At 59.4% G+C, this 27,912-nt stretch overlaps 1 protein-coding gene across 7 annotated transcripts in view; it reads right to left on the bottom strand.

Annotated features, from left to right (window-relative positions):
* Window positions 1–25,799, bottom strand: part of ADGRB2 (adhesion G protein-coupled receptor B2) — a 35,669-nt gene extending 9,870 nt beyond the window's left edge. For 4 of the 7 annotated variants that reach the window (XM_037061592.1, XM_037061596.1, XM_037061594.1 and 1 more), the window contains exons 1-18: window positions 25,618–25,799; window positions 18,228–19,041; window positions 7,552–7,635; window positions 7,132–7,296; window positions 5,847–6,011; window positions 5,115–5,279; window positions 4,867–5,034; window positions 4,691–4,792; window positions 4,429–4,535; window positions 3,432–3,626; window positions 3,183–3,251; window positions 2,995–3,103; window positions 2,330–2,660; window positions 1,862–1,967; window positions 1,638–1,681; window positions 1,280–1,406; window positions 756–859; window positions 555–657 (exon numbers count right to left, since the gene is read on the bottom strand). In XM_037061592.1, the coding sequence (XP_036917487.1) occupies window positions 555–657; window positions 756–859; window positions 1,280–1,406; window positions 1,638–1,681; window positions 1,862–1,967; window positions 2,330–2,660; window positions 2,995–3,103; window positions 3,183–3,251; window positions 3,432–3,626; window positions 4,429–4,535; window positions 4,691–4,792; window positions 4,867–5,034; window positions 5,115–5,279; window positions 5,847–6,011; window positions 7,132–7,296; window positions 7,552–7,635; window positions 18,228–19,026 (2,943 nt within the window). In that variant the 5' untranslated portion in view covers window positions 19,027–19,041; window positions 25,618–25,799. Of the gene's footprint in view, window positions 1–554; window positions 658–755; window positions 860–1,279; window positions 1,407–1,637; window positions 1,682–1,861; window positions 1,968–2,329; window positions 2,661–2,994; window positions 3,104–3,182; window positions 3,252–3,431; window positions 3,627–4,428; window positions 4,536–4,690; window positions 4,793–4,866; window positions 5,035–5,114; window positions 5,280–5,846; window positions 6,012–7,131; window positions 7,297–7,551; window positions 7,636–18,227; window positions 19,042–25,411; window positions 25,420–25,617 lie in introns of those variants that run through there. The other 3 variants (XM_037061599.1, XM_037061593.1, XM_037061598.1) reach the window with 3 other exon arrangements.
* Between the last annotated feature and the right edge of the window lie 2,113 nt (window positions 25,800–27,912).

Here is a 27,912-nt window from a genome sequence, read left to right as displayed (position 1 = left end):
ACCCACACACAGCACGACACAGGCCGGGTGACATGCACACAGCATTCAGCATCCAAGAGGCAGGCGGGCAGGCTGCCCACACACAGGCGAGGCTGGCGGGGAGGGGACAGACAGGAACACCTGCCATGCCATGGCCGGGCAGCCTCCACACCTGGCACTCACAGTGCTGGCACTGTGCAGAGAAGGCTGAGGGGGCATGAGGAACAGCCAGCACAGGTCATCCACAGGCAGATGGCACGAGAGGCCTCGCTGAGGCGCCTACATGTCCACAGACATGAGAAGGCCCCGGCTCTGCACACGCCACCTGCCCTCACATGTGCATACAGGCTCTCAGCTCACGTGGACTCTCACAGATGTACACAGACACTTGCCGCTCGAGTACACACACTCCTCCTCTCTGACACCTTCATGGATACTCATACACAATTCATACACCCTCACCCAACACACGGCCAGAGCGTGTGCAAACACCCGTCACTTAGGTATGAATACACACACACAGGAACCCCTCCACCCCATTCTCACTCCCTGGCACCCCAGGAGCCTGCACCTGCCTTGCTCAGCACCCGCGACTGGCCCACGAGGATCAGGATGTTAGACGCCAGGATGGACAGGCAGAAATTGAGCAAGATGATGGAGCGTTCAGATTTGATAAACCTGAGAGGGCACAGTGGGCAGAGACAGGAGCTGGCCGCCCAGGCCTAGCCTGGGATGACTGGTCGGCTCCCACCCAGCCTTCCCTGTGTCCCACCTACCTCCAGAAGGCAGCGTAGATGGCAAGCAGGGTGAGCAGCGCCATGCAGGAAACAGCACAGCCAATCACAAGGGGCACCGAGGGAGAGCCCGCCAACTCCAGAGTCTGGGGGAGATGAGCAGACGTTCAGATGGGTCGCTGGGAGAGGGCAGGTGAAGGGGTGCCTTCGGCCTCCCCACTTCCTGTTTAGTAAAGACTGGCGCCTGCCCCTTTGTCACGGCCACACACAGAAGGGGGCTCAGCACTGTCCGCACAGGTGCACAGAGCCGCCCACGTGGAGAGATGTTCATGCTCCTCACCCACACTCTTGCGTATATAACCAGAGAGGCACATGTGCGCACACACACACACACACATGCCCACTGCCACACCACCCCCAGGGGACAGCCTGGCACATGCAATCCCAGAAGTGCTGCTGCTCAGACACACCCGTGGGATCACCAGCTTCCTGCTGCCACTGTCAGAGATGGCCACTGGCAGCCCAGGCACCTCCTTCCGGCCTAGCCCAGGCACCTTCCCACTCACCAGGTCCTTGGGCGGCTGAGCCAGCACAGCAAAGGTGGACGGGCGCTGGCACTGGCAGCGGGTGTGGGCTGCCTGGGTCTCCAGGGTCTGGCAGCTCTTGGTGTCCCAGTCCCCTGAGCTGGCGTCCCTTGGATGGGGGAAGAGGTGGAGTAAGACCCAGGCCAGCTCCACGGCCCCACCCCCAGAGCTGGCCACTGCCCAACAACAGGTGAATCCAGGGCAAGGCCACAGCCAAGAGGCAGGCAGTTAGGACTCCCCAGATTCGCCCTTCATCCTGGCCTTCCAGGCAGGAGATCCCCCTGAGAAGAGAGGTCCTAGGGTTGCACTGTCCCCCACACAGAGCCCCCGCTCCACTCACGCTCTGGAGTAGTCCCAGCTGGCACAGTGGGGATCTGTGGTGCCCTGGGGAGCAGAAGATATGAGTGCAGTGTGGGCTGGGGACCCCACCTCCCAACCCACCACGCAGGATGCACACAGGTCAGAGGGTCAGCCTGCCATTGGGCACACTACCTCCCCATCAGACAGGCCTTTGGCCACCCATGTTGGGATATTCCCAAGGTCCCTGCCTGGGCCCCCACTCACATTAATGATGTAGGAGAGCTCCACTGTGATAAGGGGCTCAGCTGGTGGCTGGGTAGGGGGCCGCACGGTCACTGTCATCACCCGGGATGTGACGGCCAGCGGGGGCCTGGGGACAGGTTCTGAGGTCAGCTCCTGCCAGCAGGTGCCCAGACCCAGTCAAGAACCCTGAAGTTTCCCCAGATGGGGTCTGGGGGCTACCAGGGATCAAGTCCAGGGAGAGGCCTATAGCTCAGTGGGGCTCAGAACTTCAGGTGAGGTCTAGAACTCAGTCCAACACTCCCTGGACCTCGGCGAAGCCTCATGGACACCTTTGAGATGCGCCTATACACAGAGCCAGGCGAGGGGTCCCCGAGGCTGCAGGAGGATGCAGCTGGATCTCTTGATGGCCAGCACCGGCTCAGTCCTCCTCCTCTCACTTGGAACTCCCCGGACCCTCTGAAGCCCCATCCGCCCCTCCCAGGCACTCACCTGGGGGGCGGCAGGATAAGGCCCAGGGTGCGGTAGAGCACAGCACCAATCACAAAGTAGGAGGAGGAATCCTCGGGGTCTGCCGGGAGGAGGCGCTGATGGGAGTAGCCTGGGCCAGGGGGCACCGTTCCTGGGCCCTTCCCCCTGCCAGGACTGCCTGACGCCTCAGAGACAGCCACCTTCCCTGGGGCGGAGAGGCTGAGCACCTCCTTGGGCAGGAAGAGGCGGTCCTCGGAGTGCCGCACCCAGTCCTTCATGCCCCGGCGGCCTCGCATGGGGAACGTGATGTCGCTGGACACAGCTGAGACTGGCTCTCGCTGAATGCTGATCACTGCAGGGGGACCGGGGATGGCGGGCCAAACCACAGACAGACACACAGAGGACATACACAAGGGAAGAGAGAAATGTGGGGGGACAGACACCAGGAAGGCAGATGCAGACACACCGAGGTTGGTGCCAGCCCAGAGGCGTGGGGATGTGTATACAGAGAAACACGACAGTGGAAGAGAGGGGGGAACACGGAGAGAAAGACACAAATAAGGAGTTGAACAGGAAAAGACAGGGCCCCAAGAGAGAGAGAAATAGGAACAGCCTCAGAAACCACCCCTCCCCAGCGAGGGCCTGGGCTCCACAGCCAGCTCCCCCTCCCAGTCAGCCTCCGGTACCCAAGTTGTCTGTGACGATCAAAGAGCTCTGAAAGGCCTTGAGAGCATCGCCCACCAGGTGAATGAAGTCCTCCACAACGCGGAGCAGGTGCACAGAGCCAGGGGACACCTGGGGACAGAGGATGCGTTTGAGAGTCCAAGATGGAGGAGGGTCATAGGGGAGGAAACCTAGAAACCTAGCCCCTCACCTGCTGAGCATCATCCCACTTGTCCTTGTTTTCTGCGTCCACCATGAAGCTCACCACCTGGAAGAAGCGCTGGGGAGAGAGCAGTGACTATCAGGAAGCCTCAGCCCCAGGGACAAGAGCTTCCCCAATTCAGCCACGCTTGCCGCCGCCCGGCCGACTCTGCCATAGGCTTCCAGATGGCCCCTCCCCATTCAGTCTGGAGCTTCTGCACCCTCAGCCCTCCCTCCCCTCAGCAGGGCAGGGAAGTACCTGCACGTCATCCGCTGAGGGCACATAGGTGGCCCTCTTGAAGGTGTCGGTGACGTTCCTCAGAATGTCCACGGAGAAGAGCAGGTCTCCGCTGTAGTAGGTGCGCCGGGCCAGCAGCTCCTGCAGGCTGCGCACCACTTGTGACATGCCCTCGCCCGCCAGCATGCGCTGCCCCTTGGCCAGGTGCTCCCGAAGCTGCCATTGACAAGGGGGCTGCTGTCATCAGTGTCGGGAGCTGACACCAGCCCCTGGCCCATCCCATCCAGTCTACCCACTGCTGGCGTCGGGAGAAAGAGGGGGAAAGGCAGAGATGCTCAAAGGGACTCATGGGGAGACAGAGTTCAAGAAAGAGACCCAGAGAGAGAAACTCTAAAGATATTTTTAAAAGCCTGAAACAGAAATAGCTGGAGAAGGAAGGTGCTCAGATGCACATACAAAGATGATAAGCACGGTGCAGGGACTGGGTACTCCCCTGTCCCGGAGGGTCATGCACACTCTGGAGTGGAACTCATTCCTTTTCATATTCTCTCTCCCTCTCTCTCTAACATGAGTGCCGAAGACAAACACACAACTAATGCCGATTACAGTCAGACAAACAAGTACACACAGGCCATATTCGCTGATGACATTCTAAACTGGGTGTGGGGGGGGTGGTCACAAAAGTTAATTCAACTTTTTCTCTGGGCATCAGGGAGCACCCAGTCTGACAGGCAGGACACAGACATTTTGAAGAGCACTCATTAATCTTAATGACTGAAAAGCTCAGGAAGCCGTAGGAATACAGAGGTAGGCACTACGGATAAGGAAATGCCCTTGAAAATGAGGCCTTGCAGTATGATTAGGAGTTTGTCAGAGAAGGAGAGGCACAGCCAGGCAGAAATGGACACACACCTATACGCCAAGGCACATGAGCACGAGTGAGAATCAAGCTCCCTTCACCCCCTACCGGCGCCTGGGGCAGATCTTGGGTTGCCCCAGCCCAGCAGGGCACACTCACTGACAGATACAGGTAGCGGTACTCATGGGAGATGCAGCGGGCAAAGCTGGGCAGCCCCCAGTAGGCCACACCCTGGGCACTGAGGAGACAGCGGCGGCTGGCAGACCCTGCAGGGGACAGGACAGAGCGTTGGGTCTGAGGGCCGAGCTCTCACCCACTTCATTCCACACCTTGGGCTGGAGGATCAAAGAGTCTGGAAACCAAGAAGGGAGCAGCAAGAATGACAATGGTGGGGCCCTGGGGAGAGAGTCCTGCCCCTCACCTGAGGCATTGGGAGGACACTTGTTGTAGATGATCTCGCCAGCCGCCGCCTTCTTCCACGTCATCAACATCACGTACTCATCCCTGCACATCTCATGGAAAGCTGTGGGTACAACGAAGAGGTTCAGCCAGGCCCACGTGCTTGTCCCCTAGTCCCCAGGGGCCTTTGAGCAATACCTGGACACCTCTTCTCACTGCAGGGCTTCACCTCCTCCCCGGTGCCCTCACAGGGGTAGCCCTGTGTGCCTGTGGCCTGGCACATGCGGAAGCGACGCTGCCAGCCTGTGTCACATGTCTTGGAGCACAGGCTCCACGAGTTCCACGGTCCCCACTTGCCATCTGGGGCTATAGGAGAGGGTGGGAATGAGTGACACCAGGTGCCCCCAGGACCAGGATGGTCACCTGCCACCCTTGCAAGCACTCACCCGGGCACTCAAGGCTGCTGCACTCACGGGTGTCCGTGAGGGCACCCGTACACGTGGCCCAGGCTGGACCGGCCACGCTGCACTTCCGGCTGCGCTGCTGGGTCCCATTGGCACAGGACGTGGAACATGGGCCCCAGGGGCCCCACTCTAGCCACTGGCCTTCCACTGCATGGGGAGACACAGCAGGGGTAGCTGTTGAGCAAGGGGTGTGGGAACTGGCAGGGGCAGGGCCTGCTAAGCATTGAGACTTGAGCCAGGCCAGACCCACTGGAGAGGGATTGATGGGGGTAGGGCTGGAGTGAGCAGGTGGTGCCTGGGCTGGGTCCTGCCTGTCTCCAGCTCCAGAAACACAGGGCACCTCTCCACTCAGCATGGAGGCACCTCTCTTTTGGCTAAGGAAATGGGTCACCTTCTGATTAGTCTTTGTCTAGACTTTCGCCCAGTTTTGTGCACCCTCGCAACCCAGCTGGCCATGAGCACCAAAGTGCTATGAACAGAAAGGTTAGCCCAGGGCTTAGGGAAAGGGGCAGTGGCAAGCAGCCCCCACTGGATGGGGTCACAATGTGCCAACTCCGCTGGGCCAGGTCACCTCCCACACTGACAGTCTCCCCATGCTTGGTCAAAGTTTAGGGGCCCCCGGGGCAGGGCACTGGACCTGACTGTCTCCTCTAAGTCTCCCGACCCCCACCCGGCTGGGCAGCGCCCGCCTGGAAGCCCACGGGCGCTACTGACCCGGGCAGGCAGCCATACTGCAGAGCTTAGTCTGCAGCTCGGGACCCTCGCAGGCCTTGCCGCCGTGCTGGGGGGGCACGCAGGTCCGCATCCGGCTCCGAGACCCGCGCCCGCAGCTGCGGGAGCACAGGCTCCAGGAGCCCCACTCCTCCCACACGCCGTGCACTGCAAGGAAGCACGTGGCCTGTGGCAGGGCAGCACCTTGGCCCCGCCCACTGCCCATCCACCCGCCAATCAGGAGCTCTGGCAGTTCTGTGATCACTCCTCATTGGCTCGGTCCTGGGCCCCAGGACTCCACCCTTCAGGGGGGATGTGGATAACATGGGTTCACAGTCCAAACTCACACAGGACACCCGGACAGGGAGACTAGTGTCCACCCAGAAGAGGAGCCAGGGGCCCTCCTCTCCCAGGAGCACCGAAAAGCCTAGGAAAGAACTCAAGATCTACCCCCACCCTACCCTACCTTTTCCCTCCCCACCCCTCCCCACCCCCAGACCCAGAGCAGGAAGCCAACACAGCAGGCCTGGAGCAAGAGAGGTGCCCCTCTGCCCCCAAGTGCACGGACACACAGTAGACAAGAACCTCTACATGGACACTGACACAGAGCTCACACTCCAGAACACAGCTTTGCCCTGGCCCTGTGCAAGCTCCTGCCCCACCCCCAGCTGTCAAGACTCCTTCCAGGTAGCCCTACTTTAATTCCACAGCCAGGAGCTAGCCAGCCCCAGGCACCACTGCACTCCCTCAGGGCATGAGGAGCAAGGCTGGCAGAAGCTGCACCCCCACCCCCAGACCCCAGTCCCAGGCAAGCACATGCACATTCTCAATTCCATGCTGCACTGAGGAAGGCCTCAGGGTCCACGGGGGGCTTCCTGGGGAATGAGATGGGGAGTCAGAGGAGGCTGGGGATTGGTCAGGGAAGGTTTCATTTTTTTAAAGCAGCATTTGGCTTAGATTTTGAAGGTCAGGCTGAATTTTGATAGCCCAGGTGTGGGGGGTTGGGGGATAGGACTAGAATAAGGAAATGCAGGGGGGTGGGAAAAATGCAAGGGGTGCTGGTGTAGCCAAGGCACAGGGAACACGGAGGGCAAGAAGGGTAAAAGATAAGCCTGACTACTAGGCCCAAGACTTCCGTGCCCCAGGGCCCTGGTGGGGCTGGGCACAGTATGGGGGGCAGTCAAGTTTGCTGAGCGACAGAAGGCAACCATCTCTGGCAGATTAACTTGCCCAAGTCCCAGGCAGGATGTAACCTGGCAGGCAGACCAGTTGGGGAGGATGGGCGTACCTGGGCAAGTGGCTGAACTGTTGCAGGGCCGGGTCTCCCGCAGGGGCCCGCTGCACAGGGTCCCATAGGGGGAGGACACGCAGGAGCGGGTCCGCACCTGCAGACCTTGCCCACACGTCAGGGAACACACGCTCCACGGGGACCACTCCTCAGCCGCCGGGTCACCTACGAGAGAGGGACAGTGTGGGCGGCAGGAGGCACCTTGCAAAGCACTAGGTTTCATGGGGATCCTCCTACCCTGACCCCAAGTGACAGGCCCTTCAGGAGGCAACCCAGCCCTGCCCACCGGCCTCACAGAGCAGAGCGATGCGACTGAGCTCCAGGACGTAGACACAGACGGGCACACGCCAAGCACACATGCCACCAGACTCCACACAGTCGGGCTCCCGCCACAGAGGGAGGGAGGCGGGCCCGAGTTACCTGTCTGCGCCAGGTATACCCCAGGCTCATCTGCAGACCTTGGCCACTGGGTTTTCACCTTTGGTTCCTCTTCCGGCTCCTCACCTGGAACATGGAGGTGGCAGCAGGTGCTTAGCCAAGGCCAGCTCTGTCCTGCCAGAGTGGCGCAGAGGAGGCAGCCTTGCTCGACCTCAGCCTGAGGGTGTAGAACCAGCTGCAGACGGTGCTGCATCGAGTCCTGCCCCCTGCCCCCCCCATTTTACAGATAAGGAAACTGAGGCACAGAAAGCCACACAGGACTCGCCCACAGCCTTGCAGCTATCTTTTCCTCCTCTTGCCTCAGACACACCAGGGGAGACTGGAGGGGGTGGCCGCTGACATTCATGAGCTCTGGCAGACTTCCGTGCCAAGTGCTGTCCCACTATCTCCTTTAATCCTCCCCTGGGACGTAGGGACCCCACCTCTACGTGAAGAGGAGGAAACTGAGGACTAGAAAGTGGCTTGGCTGAGACAACACAGCTTGGTGAGCCTGAAGCCCAAGTTCTTTCCCTTCAGAGGGCTGACTCCTAGGGCTGACAAACACCCACGCTGGGCAGCTGTGACACCCCCTGCCAGCCTGCCTCTAGGACATGATTCATGCCAAGCCAGGGGCTGGGTCTTGGGCCTAGAATTGGCTCCCCAAGCAGCACTGGACTATGACCTGGAGGTGCAGGTCAGAAGGCTGTTCCTCTGAGACCCAAGGGCTTAGAGGGTCTACACCCAGGAGACCCTTCTTCCCACTGCCCTTTTACCCAGAAGAGCCGCAGTCTTCCAGGAGACCGATGCTGCCTCGGGCCCAGCCTCACAGGGCTCTTGGCTGCACTGATTTATGTGTCTGGTCCAGGCCTTGGAAGTGCCACCAGTGCTGGAGGAGGGGCTGGGAGCTCCCATTCTCCAAAGCCAGGCCCTCCTGCTCAGATATGAGCTCATCCAGGCCCGACCCCCACAGGCTGGGTAGTAGGAATGGGGGCAGACATGAATGCAGAGGGGAGAGGCCCAGCCCATGTAGAGGCTGCTGGGCAAGTGGGACTGGAGGAGCATTTGGGGACCGGGCTCGGCCCATGCTGTCCCCAGACCGGAAGGTACTCCTCTCCCCAAACCCCAGGCCCCCTCCTATTCCTAAAAGCCACATCAGCACACAACAGGCACTCTGTGTTTGAAAGAACCCAAGAGGGCTGTACTCTTCCTGGCTCCTGCTGTGCGGCCCGGGCTCTGAATCAGAGAAAAAGCTCTGAGGGAACCTGCTGTCCAGGGGGGCTTCAGCTGCCGCCCAACCCAGCTCTGGTCTCCATGCTGGGGCCCCTCCCGCCATTTCAGCCACCAATCTTCAGGCCTGCTCTATGTCATCCCCAGCACTTCTCCACCACCTTCGAAACCTGGGCCTCTAGGACACCTCTGGAGTCAGGCGACCCTCAGCTGGGGCGTGGACACTGACCAGCTGTGTGACCTTGGGCGCATGCCGCTGCCTCTCTGACCCCATGTTTACCTCTGACACAACACGTGAACACTCCCTGACTGCAGGCCATGGAGCCCTTAGCACTTGCTTGGCCTGTGGCAGGTGCTCAGGAGCAGGAACTGTCTGGCTCATTCTCGCCATCTCCCCTCCCCTCCCCTCCCCACCTCCACCCCTCTGCACCCTCGCAGGCCACCCTTCAGCCCCCAGGCCTCCTCCCTTTGAACAGTGTCCGCAGTGCCTCCTGGCCTCACTCTGGGCCCTGCTGCCATCGGGACCACTGAGAAGGTGCTAGTGCCGTGCCTGGCAGCTCCCAAGTCTGTTCAACACGCCTGCCCCAGAGCCCGTGACAAGCGGCCTTCTCGACAACCATCCCCAGGCTGCTGAAGAAACCCACAGTGTGCCAACTGGTACCACGACAGATTCAGGGCTGCACATCCGCTGGGCGTCCAGGCTGCTCAGCAGCCCCGCTCAGCTCCCTGCCTTCCTCATGCTCCAGCTTGCCAGCTGCATCGGACCTTGACCTCTCTCCTCTAGCCCATCTCCACCCACCCCCTCAGCAGCCAGCTGTTACAGAGAAAGCAGGAGCTATGATACAGGAGCCTCCCCCAGTCTTATCCCATCCCTCCAACAGATCTCTGCACAAAGGCCAGCCCCTCCGCCTGGGCCTGCGCCCTACCCCTCCTGCCTTCTCAGGGGGCTCCATCCATTACCCGCCCTCCCATTGCCATCCCATCAGCATTTCCTCCTCATCGAAGCCCGTGAACGTGTCCGGGTTTCCTCCCTTCCAGGGGGAACCCTTCTCTGACCCTCCTTCCTCCTCCTGCTACTGCCCTCCGGCTTCCCTTTGCCATCCATGAGTGGTTCACAGCTGGCACTCTGGTTTCTCACCTGCCACTCGTGTCCTTGCTCAAATGTCACCTCGCCTGGTAATCCACTGCAGTCTAGCTTCTGACCACATCTTTGTACAGAAACCGCTCTTGACAAAGTCCTCACTACCCTCCTGGCTGCTACGCCCCACGGATACTGTCGGTCTCATCCCACTTGAGCCCGAAGCACATTGGACCCTGTTGCCTCTCCCCACCTTGAAATACTCCCTTCCCCGACTTCCTGCTTCTCAGGCTCCTCTGGACCAGTCTCCCCAGTGGTCTATCTTCCTGCTGCTTCAGGCATTCACACTTTGGACTGTTTTCACTGCACACTCCACATCCCTCTCCAGGCTTAATGAACCCCTCCGCACGGCTGTTCCAAGTCATTGTCCCCAGAGCCCCCTGCCCCAACTCCGGTCTAGTCTCCTGCCTCCTGAACAGTCTCCCGATGGGGGGCCCTCAAACTCAGCATGTCCAAAATAGGATCACCATCGCCTCTCAAACTTCCACCTGCTTCTTCCCCACCCTCTTTGCCTGAAAAACTCCAATTTGACCCTCAAAACCCACCTCAAATGACCTTGAGTCTGAGAAGTCTTCCTTACCCCAACTCCCCAGGCAGAACTGGCTGCCCCCTCTTCTCTGTGCTCTGTCATCACAGATGATGCCACCTTCTGACAGTCTGAACCTCCCCCCACCCATGAGCCTTTGAAGAAAGGCTGCCTGTGAGCCACCTCCCCGACTGCAGTGAACGTCCACACAGAATCCGGCCCAGGGAAGTATCAGCAAACACAGATGAACAGACTCCTCCTAGTTTCCTCTCCCCACCTCCACCTCACGGTGGGTCGGGGCAGGTCACTGGAAACAGTCATTTATAATCTTCAGGATCAGCTCTGCCCAGCAGCCCTCCACCCATTTACGAATCAACATTCTGGAGATGTCTTCGACCTGTTGCGAATCCAGCCAAGAGTCCCCTTATCGGGCTCTTGTTTTGGTGTCTTGACCTCCATCGTGTCCGTCACAACCCCCCCACCAGCCTAGCATCCAGGAAAACCGCCAGGCAGAACACGTGACCAGCCAGCCTGACCTGCCTGTCATGAACTCACACTGCTCCCTGGTCTCCAGTCCTCAACCCATCGCTCCCCAGCAGCTGAGGGCCAGCCCCACAACGTAACCAGAGGTGATATTGGTGGTTGCTAGAAACCACCCTAACTGAAAATTGGAACGTGTCCTAGGTGCAGCTTGAGTCCCTCTCCTAGCTTCCTGGGCTGGGTCAGACAGGGGAAGGAACAATTTCAAGGCCACACGGCTGGGACCCACACTGCCTTCCAGCCCTGCCGCCCTCCCTCGGAGGGGTGGCCAGCAATTTATTTCCCCACATGTGCAAGTCAGTTCTCCCCGAAGGGGGAAGAGGACAGAGAAGGTCAGAAGTGTCAGAATAAACAAATGTTTATTCAGCACCTACCATGTGCAGGTCCCAGTCGCCCAAGGCACAGAACAGGGGGCATCTGGGAGGAAGCTGAGCCAAGAGGAAAAGGAGGGGTCCGGGAAGGGGTGTGAGCACCCCCAGAACTCCCGAGTGTCCCACGCAGTGAGCTGGAGGCCTTGCTGGACCAGGGGCTCTGAAGCTCAAGGGCCTGCAACCTATCATTTTCCCACCTGGCTGCCTGACAGGAGCACAGAGAGACCTGCTACCCCGGACGGGCTTCCCAGGGCCACCCCTGAACAGTTGTTTTGTTTCAAACAAGGTGACATTTGCTGCACAACTGCTACGTGCCAGTCACCACACACCCTACATCACGTCGCTTCATCCTCATTAGGACATGTTCCCCCACTTGCTAGTAAGGAATGAGGCTCCAGCACACTAGAGAGAGGCCGATGGGGATTCGAACCCAGGCCTGTCTGACTCTGGAGGCCGTGCTCACTCCGCCGAACTGCACTGTCTCCCACAGAGCGCAGCTCAACTCAGCCCCTTCAGAGACACCTTTCCTAATTCCCATGGGCCCCAAGCCACCCCCTTGCCCCACCAAAGTCCCTCAGAGGTGCCTCTGTTACCCTGTTTTCACACCACGTTCCAACTGTCCCTTTGCGCAACTACCCCCACCCCTGAGGTGAGCCTGCTTGTCCTCTGTGGCCTCCAAAGTGACTATCTAGAAGTCTGGCCAGAAGTGTGGCCAGACACACTCCCTGCTGAGGAAGCTTCAGTGGCTCCCCACGGCTGCAGCCACCGTGTCAACCTCTGAGCCTGGCATGCTCCAGCCCCCACTGGCCTTCCAGTCCTGCCCTCCCCTCCCCGCCAGGCAGCCAGGCACACTGGGGGCCATGGAAAGTGCAAGAAGAACACAGATTCGGGGGCCTGATTCCCAACTCTGTCACAGTCTTGCTGTGTGCCATCAGGCAAGCTGTCTCACCTCTCTGAACTTAAAAATCTTCAACCGAAAGTAAAGAGGATGCTTCCCAACACAGGTTCATTGTGAGAATTAATGAAAACCAGAGACATGGACCACCTGGAGCACGAGAGCCTCCAGATGACAAGGAACTTCGACCCCCTCTTGCTTTCCCTTGAATATATAAATGTTTCCCCCACTGTACCTACATCTGCTAATGGTGTTTCCTCCCCCTTGGAATTCCTTTCTTCCACATCAATACGCCAACATCTTCTACATGTCAAATGCCACCCCTTCCAGGAAGCCTTCCGAGGCTGACCGCACAGGGGTTTGGGTATGCTGGTCCCTTCTCCTGTGGCTTAGACCCCAGGCTGGCTCCTGCTGCAGCTCTCATAGGCCCCGAGGGAGGGTCTAAATCTGCCCCTCCCCTCTTGCACAGAGGACCTAGCTCGGGGCAGCCAGACACACAGAGAGGCATTCAGCAAGCACGGGCCAGATATCCCTGAGAGCTCCTCCACCCAACCACACAGGGGCCATTCTTGTCTCACCCCTGGCACTGGCGGGCAGAGAGGGCACAGGCTCCGCCATTTGAGTAGCACTGCAGACCTTGCCCCCCCCAAACTCCTCACAGTCCAAACCCCTCGGCCCCTTTTGTGGGGAGCTTGTTAAAAATAATCACGATAATCATCACTCTCACACAGAGAGCTGTGCGATTTACAAAACAGTCCCCAGGCTCTCTGCTTCCTCCCTGAGGCTGGCCCCAGAGCCCTGGGCACCAACGGATCTCTTTGGCACGTGGCCCCCCGGCCCCGGCAGTGCCTCTTGCTCCCCATAGTGCACCAGAGTCCCAGGGGTGCAGAGACAGAGGGAGGTGGCTTTTGGAACTTCCAGGCTCCACACCTTTGCAGTTCGGTACAACTGGGTGTCCCTGTGAGACCCAAAACCCAGCCAGGATGCGGATGCCCCTCCATGACTTCCTCCCCAAGCTGCTGGCCTGTCTGCCCAGCCTCCCACTGAAGCTAGCTGGGTCCTTGTCACCACCCCCACAAAGCCAGGAGCTCCTGGAGAGCGGGGACCATGTCTGATTCACCCTGTCTCCCACAGGTCCCCCACAACATCCATCTTTTAGCTGCTCTACTTAAAGCCCGTGGCCATCTGGGTAAGGTCCCAGTGTTTTCAAATGCCGGTCAGAGCCCCGACCCCATCTCCCACCCGTGGTGGGTACTGCCATCCAGTAATGCCATTCGATGTACCTGGCTCGTTTGCACGTCTACGCCCTTGCACAGGCTGTTCCCTCCACCTCGGAAGCCCTTTCTCCCGTGGGGTTTCCCAGAACATGCAAGAGGAAATGACTGGAGGTGGCTCACAAAGGCACCGTTGACCAACTGCGGATCATCGACAAAGAAACTTACCCCCTTTCCAGGTCTCTTTTAATTAGGGTGACGATTTGCCAATCTGCCTGGGATAGCCCAGGCTGCACTGTCACCCTGGTGTAATTAACAGTACCCCCTACTCCCTTTACAACCTCATAAAAGTTCCAGTTTGGATGATGGATTACACAGCACCTTACTCTTCATCCTCCCGAGTGCACGAAAGACAAAATCTCCGGGCCTCCCAGACGGTACCACCTCCCTGCGCACATGCTGATTTCTCTTTCGAACAAACGGAGGGATGAGGACGGCGCGAGAATTTCCTAATGTCGCTCTATTTTCACTGTGCTCGTTTCCCGGGTTATCTCCTATTTCAAATAAGTGTTACAGGATACAAAATTTATGATACGAAATTTCTTTTTAGTAAAAGGAATTTAAAAAGCAAGTCAATTTGAGGAATAATTTCAGAGGCTAGTGAATTCCTACTCACCCCTCAAAAGCCAGCTCAGATTCACCTCCTTGAGGTTGCCTTCTCCCCCACTGTGGTCTAATCCCCATTTCGCCCTCCTCCCTTGACACGGACACCTGTGCTGCACCACACCTGTCATACTAAATTGTGACGACAGGCAACTACCTATTAAGGGTTAACCATGTGCCAGGCACTGTGCTAAGCATTTACCCACATTCTCTTGCTTAATCCTCACTATTATTCTGTGACTAGCTCTCCCATCCCCATTTTGTGGGTAAGGAAATGGGGGCACAGAGACTTACCCATGGCCACACGGACAATCAGTGGTGGGGTCAGGCACTGAAGCTGGGGCTGGGTGGCTTCAGCCTGTGGCCTTGACCACTGTCCACTAGTGGTCACTCTCCCCCACCAGAGGGCAGAGGGGGTGCCTGGTCCACCTCGGATCCCATTCACTCGGAGGTGGCCCAAGGCCTAGGACAAACTCCACTCAGAGACACGAAGGTATGTGTGACAGATGAGCTGGGCTCAGCCCCTGCTGAGATGTCTGGGGGAGCCTGTGCCCCATTCTCTATCCCGTGAGAGAGCACGGAGCTCCAGCAGACAGCTCTGGGCTGGAAGGATCTTCCAGAAAACACACTGTGTGTGTTAGGTCTTCCTCCACCCCACCCAGAGAGAGGCCCTGCCTCCCTGGTGTCTGAGCCCTGCCTACACAGGTAGGTAAAGGCCCCACTTCCTGCCACCAGACCAGGCCGGCCAAAGGCAGGGCCTGCGTACTGAGAGGAGAAAGGGCAATCTAGGACTGGGCTGGACAGGTGAGAGGCAGCTTCCTAGAGGAGGCAGGGTGTGAGCTGTGCTTAGGACCCAGAAGTTCTGGATAACCAAGGACAAAGGGCAGTCCAGGTGAGGGAAACAGCCCAAGAAAAGGCAGAGAGGCTAGAAGGCAAGGAGTTCAGGGGCCAGTGAAGAACCCTGGCTGAAAAAGGGTAGGGGAGCACAACAGGGAGGGCTGAGATGCCAGGCTGAGGAGTTTGGGCTGCAATGAGGAGTCACTCAGGGCTGTATCAGGGAAGTAACACTCAAAGAAACGGGGGCCCTGAGGTCCCAACGGGCAGCATCTTGTCCCAGCAGCAGTGGCGGAATAGGGATCTGAACTAGCTCTAGCCTCCCAGGCCCGATACTCAGGGGACCCCAGGCTCACCAGGTGGCCATGACTCAGGAATAGAGCCCAGATGATAGGGAGGATGGGCTGGCAGCAACCCGCCGCCGAGGGTGGGACAGGTCCTCTGGGGGGCAGCAGGGAGCCTGGCAGAGGAGGGAGAGGGACTGCAAGAGAGAAAGATACTTTCTCCCGGGTGTCACTTTGCACAGCCATCCCCATTGGCTGATGCCCCCTCAGGAACGGAGGATCAGTGGGCAGGAACTGCAGGTCGTTGACCCTCAGGAGTCGGGCTTTGCAGCTGGCACCACCTCTAGAACCCGCCTTCCGGCCCGGCCTCCGTACCAGTCCTCCACTGGGCTCCTTCCTGCCTGCCGTCTTCCCTTGCTTCCTTTCCCCACTTAACAGATTGCGGCAGCAAGATGGCACAAATTTATGGCTCAACTCACCAAAAATAACAAGAGATCTATCAAAGGCAGTTTGCGTGAAATTAACAGGCGCCTGTACACTCTTGCCCAATGCGCTTGGTTCTGAGGCGAGCCCAGCCACTCTGCTGGCCACTACCCACCAGTTCCCAGCCTTGGCGCTCGCTCTTCCGCTACCCACCAGCCCTGCCCCACCTGACCTTGCCATTGATCCCATTTGGGGTGTCCTAGAGGAGGTGAGCACAGCTCCCTGCCTCAGTACCTGGCAAAGGAGCCAGGAAGGTCCTGGTCTTCCCATCCACCACCGTCCCTACCAATCTTGTCCTCAATCTGGCAGCTCTGCGTGCCAGCCGGTTCTCCTACAGTCTGTACATGTGTCCAGCTGGCCCAGTGGGGAGACGGTGAAGAGAAGCATGGAGACGAGGCCAAGGGCTTGGCAAAGGTGGTGCTGCCACCTGGCACAGAGCGCCCTGGGCCCTGACGATGCCACTGACCCTCAGACACTCCCTGCCACATGGAGCAAACTGAGTCTTGCCCCAGAGAGACTGGGCAAAAGGGAGGAGGTGGCAGAGAGGAAGAGTCTCTTGCTTACCAGGGAAGAGGAAGAGGCTGTGCCAGCCCAGCTGTGAACCCCAATGTGCTATGTGAGCACACTTATGATGGCGAATGCCCCATCATGCCCTGCAACTGCCCACAGGACCCTCCTGCAGGCAAGCCCATGGAGCAGCCTGGAAACATGCCAAGCAGGACAAGGGGTGTGGGCAGAGGTCAGGCTTGGGAACAGCTGGGAGGTACAGGGGAACATCATCCCCTGCAACTCCCCCCAGGGCCTCCTGCCCAGGGACATTGACCGTCAAACCTCATCTATCCAGTCACAGAGCCTGCTGCAGAGTCTGTGATGACCGTAGGAACAATAGTGCCCTTCCCATAACCAGTCCTCTCTGATCCCCAATGACACCCAAGCTACCAACCAACCTGTTTCCGGCTTCAACCAAGCCCAGCTGGCAGCTTCTGGCTCTGTGCTTCGCATGGCAGCCTGCCCAGATGGAGCCTGCCCAGGAGGCTCGAGACTTGCTCCGTCCACTACAGACGACCAGACTGATAGACTACGGGGAAAGCTAGGAGAAGACCCCACCCTCTGCTGAACAGGATGGAAGCCCCACAGAGTGACAGGCAGTGGCAGCCAGGCCGGAAGAGCCATAAACCTCCTGAATTATGCCTGACGCTCTCCTCAGACATTCGACAAAGAGGCAAAATTTGATTTCTTCCTGTAGGCATTAAATCCCAGGCCAGCCTCCAGGGCCTGTAACCTGTCCGTGGCCTCATTGTCACTGGGACAGCTTCATTGACCACTGATGAGAAGCCAACCTGGCCTAGGACAGAGGCCAGAGCAAGGCCACTGGGCACTTGTCATGGTCGGGCATGATGCCAGATGTCTCATAGAGGCTGAGAAGCCCCTCCCCCAAATCACTGATGCCTCACCCGAGACCCTCTGCCTCCTTGTAATACTCTCAGTCATCAGTCCAGACGCCCCTCTGACTTACATCCCTGCAGGACATTCTCATGATAGCCAGCCAGCACTGTCATCCCAAATGGGGAAACCGAGGCCCACAGAGGGGAGGCAACTTTCTGTTAGTACCAGAGCTGAGAACCAGATCCCAGGTCTGCCTCCCTCCCACCCCACAGCCTGCCAGGCCCCCTGGCCAGTCCCTGGCCAACAGTGTTCAGCAGGCACGCAGCTGAGGAGCTTGGGACCTTGAAGCAGCGGGAAGGAGGGCTGGCAGAAGGGAGCTGGGGTGGGAGCAGAACAGGCAGGACTCAAGGGCTCAGGGAGCTTTTGCCCAGTCAGCAGGAAGCTCTAGCAGCTGGTGGCCTCAGTCCCAGAAGACATGGGCCCAGAGCAGGGAGACGGTGGACACTGGGAGCTGAGCCAACCCAGCCCTCCAAGGCAGGCTCGAAGCTCGGGCCTCTTTACCCAGGCACATTCTTCTGTGCCTCTTTGTGCCCTGACCCTGGGGCCACTGCCAAAAATCAGTGACCCATGTGGCAGGAACACAGTCCTGCTGCCTGACTACTCCAGCCTCCAGGCAAACTTGTCACGTGCAGTGCCAGAGCCTCCCACAGCCACTCCCAGTTTGGGCCTTTGCACACACTGCTCATGCTGCCTAGAAGGCCCTCACCACCCCTTTGGCTTGGCTCACTTCCACTTGTCCTTCGGATTCCTGCTCCTGTTCCACTTCCTTCGGGAAGCCTTCCCTGACTGCCTGATTAGATGGTCCCCTCCTTGGGTTTATCACAATGCACTGTCTAATCTGTGCCCCATTCATCCACCAAGACTGCAAACTCTTCAAGAGGGAATTGTGACTCTAGTCCATTTTGGTGACCCAAACATTTAGACAAGGCTGGACACAGAGAGAGGGGACACGGGTGAAGGGCTGTATGAATGGCCCCAGAACCTTCCCAGATGGGCACCAGCAGGCACCATCAGCCCCCTGGACACAGGCACCCCACCCAGGCCCAGCTTAGACTCACCATATCTCATCTCAGTTGTAAACAGGTCATTGCTGCTCCCTGAGTGCAAATCGGCCTCAGCAGATGGGGCTGGGCCCCCAGGCACCAGGGCATTGGACAGGGTGTGGGCAGCAGGGGGACCTGGAGGTGTGGTAGCGGCAGGGCTGGCCCCTGCCTCACCAGGGCAGCTGCAGCCCGGCTGGGCAAAGCCACAGGCCCTGCCGGCAGCACGGCCACACTCCTCACTCCAGCGGCAGAGCACGCCGCAGGTGAACTGGCTGGAGTTGTTGTTGTTGATGAGCAAGACCTCAACGAAGCGGAAGGCCAGGGCCGTGGGCGCCAGCAGACGCCGAGCCTCTGAGGGCTCAGCGGATAAGCACAGCTGCACGAAGTTCTTGTCGAAGTGCAGGAAGGTGAAAGGGCCCGAGCCACCGCACAGCTCCAACCCGGCTGCTGCCGCCTCCTCCTCCTCCAGCCGCCCGGCCTCTGGCCCCACCCGGGCCCCCACTTCCTCCAGGCCAGGCCGCAGGCAGGTGAAGTTGACTAGGTAGTGGTCCAGGGGCAGCAGGCGGGGTGCAAAGTGGGTGCACACCTCCTCCTGACGGTTGAAGCGCAGGTACAGGGAGTACTTGGTGGGGTCTGGATTCTCCAGAGTCCAGGAACAGCCCGAGGCGATGGTAGGAAAGAGGTCCTGCAGTGAGAAGGCCCCGTAGAGCACACCAGAGGCCAGGGCAGAGCAGGCACTGGGGTCAGGGTCGAAGGCGGCGGCCAGGCGCAGGGACAGAATCACAGATAGTAAGAGGGGACAGGCTGGGGTCATCCTATGTCCCTTGCCCTGTGGAGAGAGACAGTGTCAGTGGCTCCAGGCTCAGTGAACATGGGCTCTGAATCGCTCGTGGCCACCTGTAGGTAGTGGGCCTCGTGGTTGAGACCACCTGTACGATCTTAGGCAAGGGAGCCTCGATTTGCTTACCTGTCAAGGAAGACACTTGGGAGAGTACCTAGAATCTTGCCAACACTTAAGAAACAAACATTGATTGTTGTTCTCACTGTTCTTCTGTGGCTCTTGGTCAGTCCTATCAACCACAAGCACCTCCACCTGACAGTCAGATCCAGCCCCATCCTTCCAGCCCACCTGCCCACCTGTGCTTCCCAGAGCCACGGCTCACAGTCACAGTATGTCGTGATCAGCTGTGGGGCGTGCCACGCGTAACCCAGCAGTAATTGTCAAAGCAGCGGTGTTTGACAACGATTTGCTTTTTTATAAATCAGAGCAATTCAAGGTTATTCCCGGAACAATGTCATTCTCACTCACTTGCTCTACTGAGTGGGAGAGAAAGGGGAGGCGTTATCACCAGAGTGCCAGGGACTGCGCACAACACGAGCCATGCGCGAGGGAGGGCAGCGCAAGCATGAACGTCAGGGGTGCTGCTGCGGTGGATTTCCTGGCGGACGCAAGCAGGAGAGGCACCTGCAAAATGGGTGCAGTAATGGCTCTCGATCCCTTCTCCCCTCCAGCCATGGGTTGTCTTCCAAGGCCTGGCTCAAGACCTGCTACTCCCGGTGAGGCCACCAGGCTGTCTCCCTACTCTTAGCTCCCACAGCTTCGGCCTGAAAGTCCGCACCACCCATTCATGACCTCTGACCCTTATTATTTCCCCAGAGCTGGCTCACACATCGCATGAGTCTTCAGGCTCCTAAAAGTGGAAACCAGAGTTCAATGATTTCCACCTTCCCCTCTCCCCAACAGTGATGCCCTAAACTGAGCTCCCAGGAGGTGTGAATGTCCTCCAGGTGTGGGAGGGCAGCAGGGCCCGAGCCCAACTGTGATAGGTATACCAGGCAGTCAGGCCACCAGCCAGGACACAGCCACGCCCCACAGCCTGCTCGGCCCCACTTCCAGCCCTGCCTGCAAAGCGATCCGTACTGCCTCCTCCTCCATGTCCACAGCACAGCTTACAGCACTGGATGGGCCCCTAGGGCCTCCTTGTTCCACATTAGAGGGAAAAAGATGAGGCTCAGAGAGAGGAGGCAACCTCCTCAAGATCACACAAGAGTAGCCAAGCTGGGACTGGAGTCCAGGACCTGCGGCCCCAGCGTGGGTTTCTCTCTCATCCGCCAATAGCCTCTTGCTTCGCCCCCTTCCTCGGGCTTCAGGCCCCATGGACCAGCCATTATGAGCTCTGGGAACTAAATCACAAACATAGGAAAACGCACAGGTGTAGCTAGAGTTTTCCGAGACAAAGCTGCTCCCCAGGGACAGATATCCTCTCAGCTGTTCAGGAGTCTACATAGTGGCCAGAGGTGAGGGCGGGGGGGTGGACAGGAATAAGAACCCCAAGATTCCCATGCCTGTGCAGCAACCGAGGACCTCCTCACTGCCCCACATCCCACATGCTACAACTCTGAGCCAGGCCCAAGGCCTAGCCACAAAGAAGCACTTGCCCCTCCCTGGCCAAGCACTAGGCAGTCCCACTTACGGGGAGGAGCCACCCCACCCTCCTCCAAAGACCCGGCTGGAGGTTTTCAGCAGAAGCCAGAGAGGCTTTGTCCCCACTGCCACCCCAGTGCTGAAAAAGGAACCAGACCCTGGTCTTCCCCACCCCACATCATGCCTGCCCTAAACTGTTTGGCCTGCCCAGCCTGCTGTGGCACCAGCAAAGCCAGTGGCCGATGACGAGTGACATCCAATCCCCCCACTGCCCTCAATTATTTTTAAGCAGGCTGCAAAATTCAAGCCATGGCTGGGGCTCAGCAGACGGTAGATGGGAGCTCATTATAACTGGCCTCACCTCCCCCGCTTAAAGCAGGTAGGGAATCTCCCCACACAGATACCAACACACATGAGCCTGGACATCCCTGTGCCCTGCAGGCATGCAAAGAAAAGCATGTCTGCATAGATGCACATTTGAACAGGCGATCACAGGCGTTCTGCATGGGAAGAGATGTACATGCACATAGTTGAGGGCAGACCGCCGATGCGTGAGTGCACATGCACACAGGGCTGCGTACACTCCCAGGTAGGAGGGTGTAAAGAGCCAAATGCTTGTTCACATGTGCAGAGATGCAAAGGTGCTCTCTGGTGTGAACACACACAGGTGTTTGGTTCTCTGAGGCTCATCAGCGCACGACAGCTCAGTGTCAGGCAGGACCCGACCTGCTGCTACTCCCTTTGTGTTCCTGGACCCTCCTGGGCCTCTGCGGCTCCCTGTTCACAGCCCTGACCCACCAAGAAGCACTCAGGCTGCAATCGCTGAGCCCTGGCCTGGCTTCTCCAGCACCGAGCCCCTCCTAACCCCGCCCAAACCCCTCCTCTACTTGTCTCCTTCAGACACCCCCTTCGCATCAATTCTAGAATTTCTAGATTGCACCCTGAGTAGGTATAACCTTCACAGTTCCTGCTGCGACATAAGACTTTTTAGGGGCCCTTCTTTCTATCACTCCCCACCCACAAAATAAGGCAAGGAGCCCAACGCCAAGCTAGGCCAGCGACAGCCTCTCCCAGGAGGGGACCTAGAAGAATCCTTGCCTCACAGGCAGCCTGAGTAGGTTATTAGCCAGGACTACCCACTCTGAGCCTCAGTTTCCCACCCTGTGGAAGGGGTCCCTGCCCTAGGGAGTGCATGCACCCTCTCATTCAGCCTCATGGAGCGAGCACAGAGAGGGCTTCCTTCCCCTCTTCTCAGAACCTCACAGACTCACCCCTTTCCCCGCTGAGGCCAACTGCTGCCTCTGGGAAGGCTCTTTGGGTTGGACCACAAGAGTGGCTTTGCCACCTACAAGCCCACAAACCCCTCCATGCACAAGAGCTACAGGGGACAGACATGGAGGTCAGCCCTGAGGAAGCACTTCCTGGGTCAGGAGGTCAAGAAGAGAATAATGAAAAGGCTTCCTCCTCCAGGCCCTCATAGAGGTGAGAGGGGGGAGTTGCTGGATGGAGTGATCTCAGCTTCAGGGACTCCCAGCCCTCCTGGGGCCACCTTCATGGCGCATCTGCCCAGCAAACCTGGGAATCCCACCCCTGCCCAGGCACACTCAGACCCCCTTGTTCCCAGGTCCGCAGGCTTGCCCAGCCTCTGGCTTCCCTCCCTTCTGCACCAATGAGGGAATCAGAGGCTTTTGAAGCAGCAGGAAGGGCCAAGACAAGACTGCTGTTGGGGGACGAGGGGAGGTAGCAGAGCCGCGGGGTGGGGCACCGCAAGCCAAGGGCTGAGTCTCCGGGGTTCCCAAACCGACCCCGATCCGCCCAGCCGGCTAGGAGCAGGGAAGCTGGGCTGTGAGGAGCGGGAGCCCGGCTGCGGTCAGCGGATGGGCGGCAAATGGGGGAGGGGGCGCGGCGGTTTATGCACCTGGCAGCTTCAATTTGCCGGCCCGTCACTCACCCTCCACCTCCCTGGCGCTCGCTGCGGGATGGACCCAGGCAGACGCGGGCAGAGACCCCCCAGTCAGGGCCTCTGAGTCTCCTGCCCACGCACCTGCGGGGATGGGGGTGGGAGCCAGGTCCTCAAGGACTGGTCTCCCGGAGCTCTAGCATCCAGGAAGGGGCACACCCTCCATCCAGCCTCTGAGCTGGTGGGCAGGATCAGAGGGAGGGGGCGACCCCCCCCAGGGCAGCCCCTCCCTCCAGAATTGGCCTAGAGAATCGCTCCACCTCTTTCACGGGAGGGTCCCTCTGTCCCAGGAGTGGGGCTCAGGGAGCCTCCGGCACACCGTAAGGAGGGGGACGAGGGGCGGGCCCCCAGCCCCCAGGGGCGGTTGCCGCGTGGGCTGCTGGAGAGGGGGCGGTGACTCAGCCGCCCTCCGCCCGCCTCCCCGGAACTTTGCAGCAGCTGGAGCCCGCGGTTGCTACAGGAACGGAAAGCTTTTGTTCCCCAATGTCTGGGCTGCCAGGACAAGAGGGAGGCTGCCACTCCCAGGTGAGATACAGTCCTGGCCACACTGCCCCCAGGCTTCCAGCCCAACAGAACGGCACAGATTCGAGGCCCCCTGACCCCGCCCTTCACTCATGCCAAAGCCAGGCTTCTTCAGACTCCTGGGGCCCTGAGGGCAGGCCCTCCCCTAACTCTGATCTGGAGCACTAACTCCCAGGGAAAGCTCCTGATGGCATCTGATCTGAGTGGGGAAGGTGGAGATGTCTACCATGCGTGCTCCTCTGTGACTGATTTCCCACGTGGGCCCTCCCTAACAGGTGGCCTACCTTGGAGGACCTACTTGGGTTTCTTCTCTGTACTTGTCTCACCTGCCAGCCTGAACAAGGACCTCAGGGACCCTGACTGGAGCTGACCCCACAGTGGTGCAGTGGGATGCTAAAGGGTGGGTGAGGGAGGGGAGTCAGGGGCTCCCTCTCCCGACTATGCAGGGTGCGGTATTTTCTGGCTTTATGATCCTGGGAGTTGTAGTGAAGCTACCAGAACCTGTTCTATGTTTCGGTGCAGTGGAGAGAGGCCTGACCTTGGCCTTGAAGCAAAACAACCCAACACACCTACTATTGTTGAACATTATTAGGTGCTATACACTCTATACGACCTAATGTCATTCTCCCAGCAACTATGAGGCAGTTACCATTGACCCATTTTACAGCGGACCAACTGAGACTCAGAAAGGTGATGTAGCTTGCCCAAGTCACACACCTTTTGAACTCGGGTCATCTGACTAAAAGCTGAGTACCTAACCACTTCTCAGTTCCACTCCCAGGGGGTTGGAGGGGAGGAAAGGGCGTGGAGACAAGCTAGGATGTCACTTTGGTGCTTACCTACATCTATTCCCTTCTAAAGAGTTGGGGAGAGGGCAGAAAAGGAGAAGAGGGGGAAATCTCTGCCAATCTGGTCCCAGGAAGGCCTTCTCCCTCACCTCCACCATCACCACGCATACCCTGCCCTTAGTCCGCACTGACCCTCCCACCACCACGGTGGCAGCATGGTGGACACTCCCCAGGTGCCTGCTCGGTTCCAGGGCCAGGTGGATTCCCCCACTGCCTACTCCACCCCCAAGCCAGGCAGGGCCCACCTCTGCCCCCATCTCCCACCTAGTGGGGTGCCCTGGGGTAGACAGACAGAAGCTCCCTGGAGATACCTGCCCAAACGCAGACAAGCCCAACCAGACCATATCAAATCTGGGGGCCCGTCCTGCTGGTCTGTGCCTGATGGATCGAAGGGCTCCGGAACTGCTGCTGGGATGAGCCCCCACCCCACCCCCAAAGTATACGGCCTGACGACCAGAGCTGTTCCGGCAGGGCTGGCCGGCCTAGCGCAAGAAGGCACCCGGTTCGTCCACCAACCTCCTCTCCGCAGGGACTTCCCAGCGCTAGTCCCGCAGCCACCAATGCTGCTCGGGCTGCGGAAACCTGGGGCTGTCCGCTGAAGAAAAAGGGGCAGCGGGTCCAGGGCGGGCGGGCAGGGGGCGCCAGAGGACACCCAGGGGCCCGGCCGGCAGCTGGCAAGGCGGGGAGGCAGGCAGCATCTCCCCACCCGGGAGCCCCTCCCCCGCGGCGGCACCAGACCCTTCACCCGCTGGGCACCAGCCGCGGCGCGGAGGACTTCCCTCGGACCCAGCCGACCTCCCGAGTGGCCTCCAGCTCCACACCCTACAACTCCCTCCCCTGCCTGTCATTCCAGCCCCCGGGCTGCGGGAGGGAGCGTTCGGTGCCTGGCTGTATGCCCTGGGGTGGGAGGAGAGGGATGAGGGTGGGCAGATAGACTCCGGCAAAAGATGGACACGGGAGCCAGGGATGCAGGACCAGTAGAGATCCCGGGTGGAGAGGAGGGGGCTCCGAGCAGACGTGAGGGACACGGCTCCAAGTCTAGGCTGAGGGGGAGGGGACTTGCAGCAGAGATTGGGGAGAGATAGCGAGACTCCGGACAGATATGGGGGAGGAGGCAAGCCGGGCAGAAATAAGAGGGGAAGCATGGTCGGGGTACCCTCGATGGGAAAGGCAGAAACTACGGGCAGAGACGAAGTGGAAGAGAGGAGCAGGGTCCCGGCATCCAAACGAGGAGGAGGAGGGATTAAAGGGAGCGACAGGGTCGAGCTGTAGGTTGGAGAGAGGGGTTCTAATGAAGGTGGGGGCCGCGCTGCCCGGATCCCAGCTAAGATAAGAGAGAGACTGAAGACTGCGATGGGGGTAAGGGTTGGCTCAGGAGTGGGCAGGACTGGTGGGGGCGCTTTAGCAAAGATGGGTAAGTGGAGGGGGCAGAAAAGGGACTCACCAGAGATGAAGAGGACCCCGGCCGCAGGCTTGCAAGTTCCCAAAGAGATGAGCGGGGGTAGGCGCCGAACGAAGTCAGTTCGGGCAGGGGAGAATTCGGCAGAGATAGACAGGGGAGCACCCGAGTGCGGTCTGGTGCGGAAACTCCGGACCCCGCGGGGAGGGCTCGGTTCGGGGCCGGATCAGAGTCTGGGGCCGAGCACTCACCTGGGCGCCGTCAGCAGCAGGAGCGGGGGCCGGCGCTGGCGGAGGCGACCAAAGGGCGCAAGTTTGCCATCCCTAAGGAGGGGGCCTGGCCGAGCGCGAGGTAGCTCGTAGCAGCCACGCGGAGGGCCAAGGCTCCCGATCCACAGAGCCGCGGGTGCAGAAAAGGCGCCGCGGAGCAGCGCGGGGCGGGCGGGCGGGCGGGCTCCGGGCCAGGCGCGGGCTCCTGCCGCCGCCCCCCACCCCGCTCCCCCGCCCGGATCACCGTCCGCGTCTCGCACCGCCTCCTATTCGTGGGCGGCGGCCGCAGCCCTGGACTCCAAGAACCCGCGCCGCATCCTCCTCGGTCTCTAAGCGTCGCCGCCGCTGTCGCTGCCACCGCCTCCTTCGCCGCCGAGCCGGATTCCTCAGGCCGCTCGGGCCGCTGACCGCAGGGCTCGCGGAACCGAGTGACGGCCGAGGCTGGACGCGGCGCCTGCGCGGGCCGGGCCCGAGAGGGGGCGCGCGCCCGGCTCGGCGCGAGGAGCTGCCGGAGAAGGGGCGGGGGGCGGGGGCGATGCGCGCAGCCTCCTGTTAAAGGGGGAGCAGCGCCAGCCGAGCCGAGCGCGCCCTCCCCTCCCTGCCTTGGGCCCCAGGCGCCGGCGCGGGAGAAGCCCCGGGTAAGCCCCCTCCCAGCCCGCGGCCTCGGGGACCGCAGAATGAGGCGATCCGCGACGCTCCTCCGATACCCTAGGCGCGAGGCATCTCATTCAGCCAGGGTCTCCGGGGCCCTGGAGCCTGAAGCATTTGCCCACCCCCCTCCCTATGCACATTGCAAACTGCATATCCCTGTGCATGCAGGTGCTACTTTTGTGCGGTGAACTTTGCTTATGCTTATGCATACAAGTGCCCATTCGTGCACTGCAATGTTGACTGGCTCTATGCATGCAACTGCTACACACATGCACAGTGTGTTCACACGTGCTCAGGTCCTGAATGCATGTTGCTCATTCCTGTAGATAGGGGTGCTATTTGTGTGCAAGCTTACAAGTGCCACATATGTTCTGAGTCTTGTGAATCACTTGTATGTAGGAGTCATGTGTACACTGCAGTGTAGTATGCTTGGTGCAGACTCTGGTATAAACTCTGCAATGTTGCACGTCCCTAGACACGGGGATGCTACACGTGTGCAGTGTGTTACATGTGTTTCTGAGTGCCTGTCTAATCCCACAAGTGCCTTTTCCTGTGCCAGGGGCGCCCCCGTATTGCATCTGCTTGTGTAGAAGCAGCAGACCCGCCCCCTTCCCATCCTGGCAGGGTGCCCAGGGACACTGGGGTTGGGCCAGAGACCACATGGTGAAGGCGGTGCCCAGGGAGACGTCTATGGCTCCCAGCCCTGGTTGGGTGGTTTGTGGCCTGGGCATGTTGCCACCAGGAAGATGGGCAGACCAGGGACACACCACTTTGGCCAAAGACAAGTAGGTTAATCAGATGGCCCTGGTCAGAGGACAGGCCAGCAGGGGGGCAACTTTGCAGTGAGGGTGAGATGGTTTCAGGAACCCTGCTTTTTGAAGGTTCTCAGGCCAGGAAAGGGCCAGACCCCGGGGGAAGAAGGAAGTCCCTGACCCACCCAACCCTGACCCCAGTTCTCCGCTGAAGCCCCTGGAGGTGTGTCAGCCTGGATATGGGGACAAGATGAGACGACTTCACCTCTTCCTAGGGCAGGGCTAGGAGGCAGAAAGAAAAGCCCCTGTCCCCTCCCTCTGTCCCTTCCCCCTCCAGTAGTCTCGGTAACATTTATTGTGAGTGATTATGAGAGATTATCGACTTTAATGGAAGGAGGTAATAAGGGGTGATGAAGGAATCTTGCCCATCATCTTAAGGGAATTTATGAGGCTGTACCAGGGAGGGAGGAGGGTTGGCACCTTTCCTTTCCCAGCAGGAGCCCAAGGGGGCCTGTGCCTTAGGTCTAGCACTGGCAGGCAGGGCTCCTGGGTTCTTTGGGGCATCTGCAAACACGCCCTCTGGTCTCTGGGTTTGGAGGTTCAGCCCATACTACAAAAGCCAAACCAGACAGCCTGCCATCCACATAGTGTATTGAGAGCCACTCCAAGGGCAGTGGGAGATCCCAGGCCTCCCTTCTAGGGCATTGTGAGGGGCACTAGGATTGCTGGGATTGAGGCCTTAAGGGGGTGGACAGAGGTGGGGAGAGTGAACAGGAAATGGGGTACCCAGGAGAATGTAAGGGCAGGCCCTCTGAAGCCTCCAGGGCCTAGTCCTACAGAGCTCCAGCCCCTTCCACTCCCACAGAGAGCTGCC

This window comes from Sturnira hondurensis, unplaced genomic scaffold (genome assembly GCF_014824575.4).
Source record: "Sturnira hondurensis isolate 20B ecotype Veracruz unplaced genomic scaffold, ASM1482457v3 Scaffold0013381, whole genome shotgun sequence".
Lineage (NCBI taxonomy): Eukaryota > Metazoa > Chordata > Mammalia > Chiroptera > Phyllostomidae > Sturnira > Sturnira hondurensis.
The sequence above is the reverse complement of the archived record's forward strand: the minus strand, read 5'-3'. Positions and strand labels throughout refer to the sequence as shown.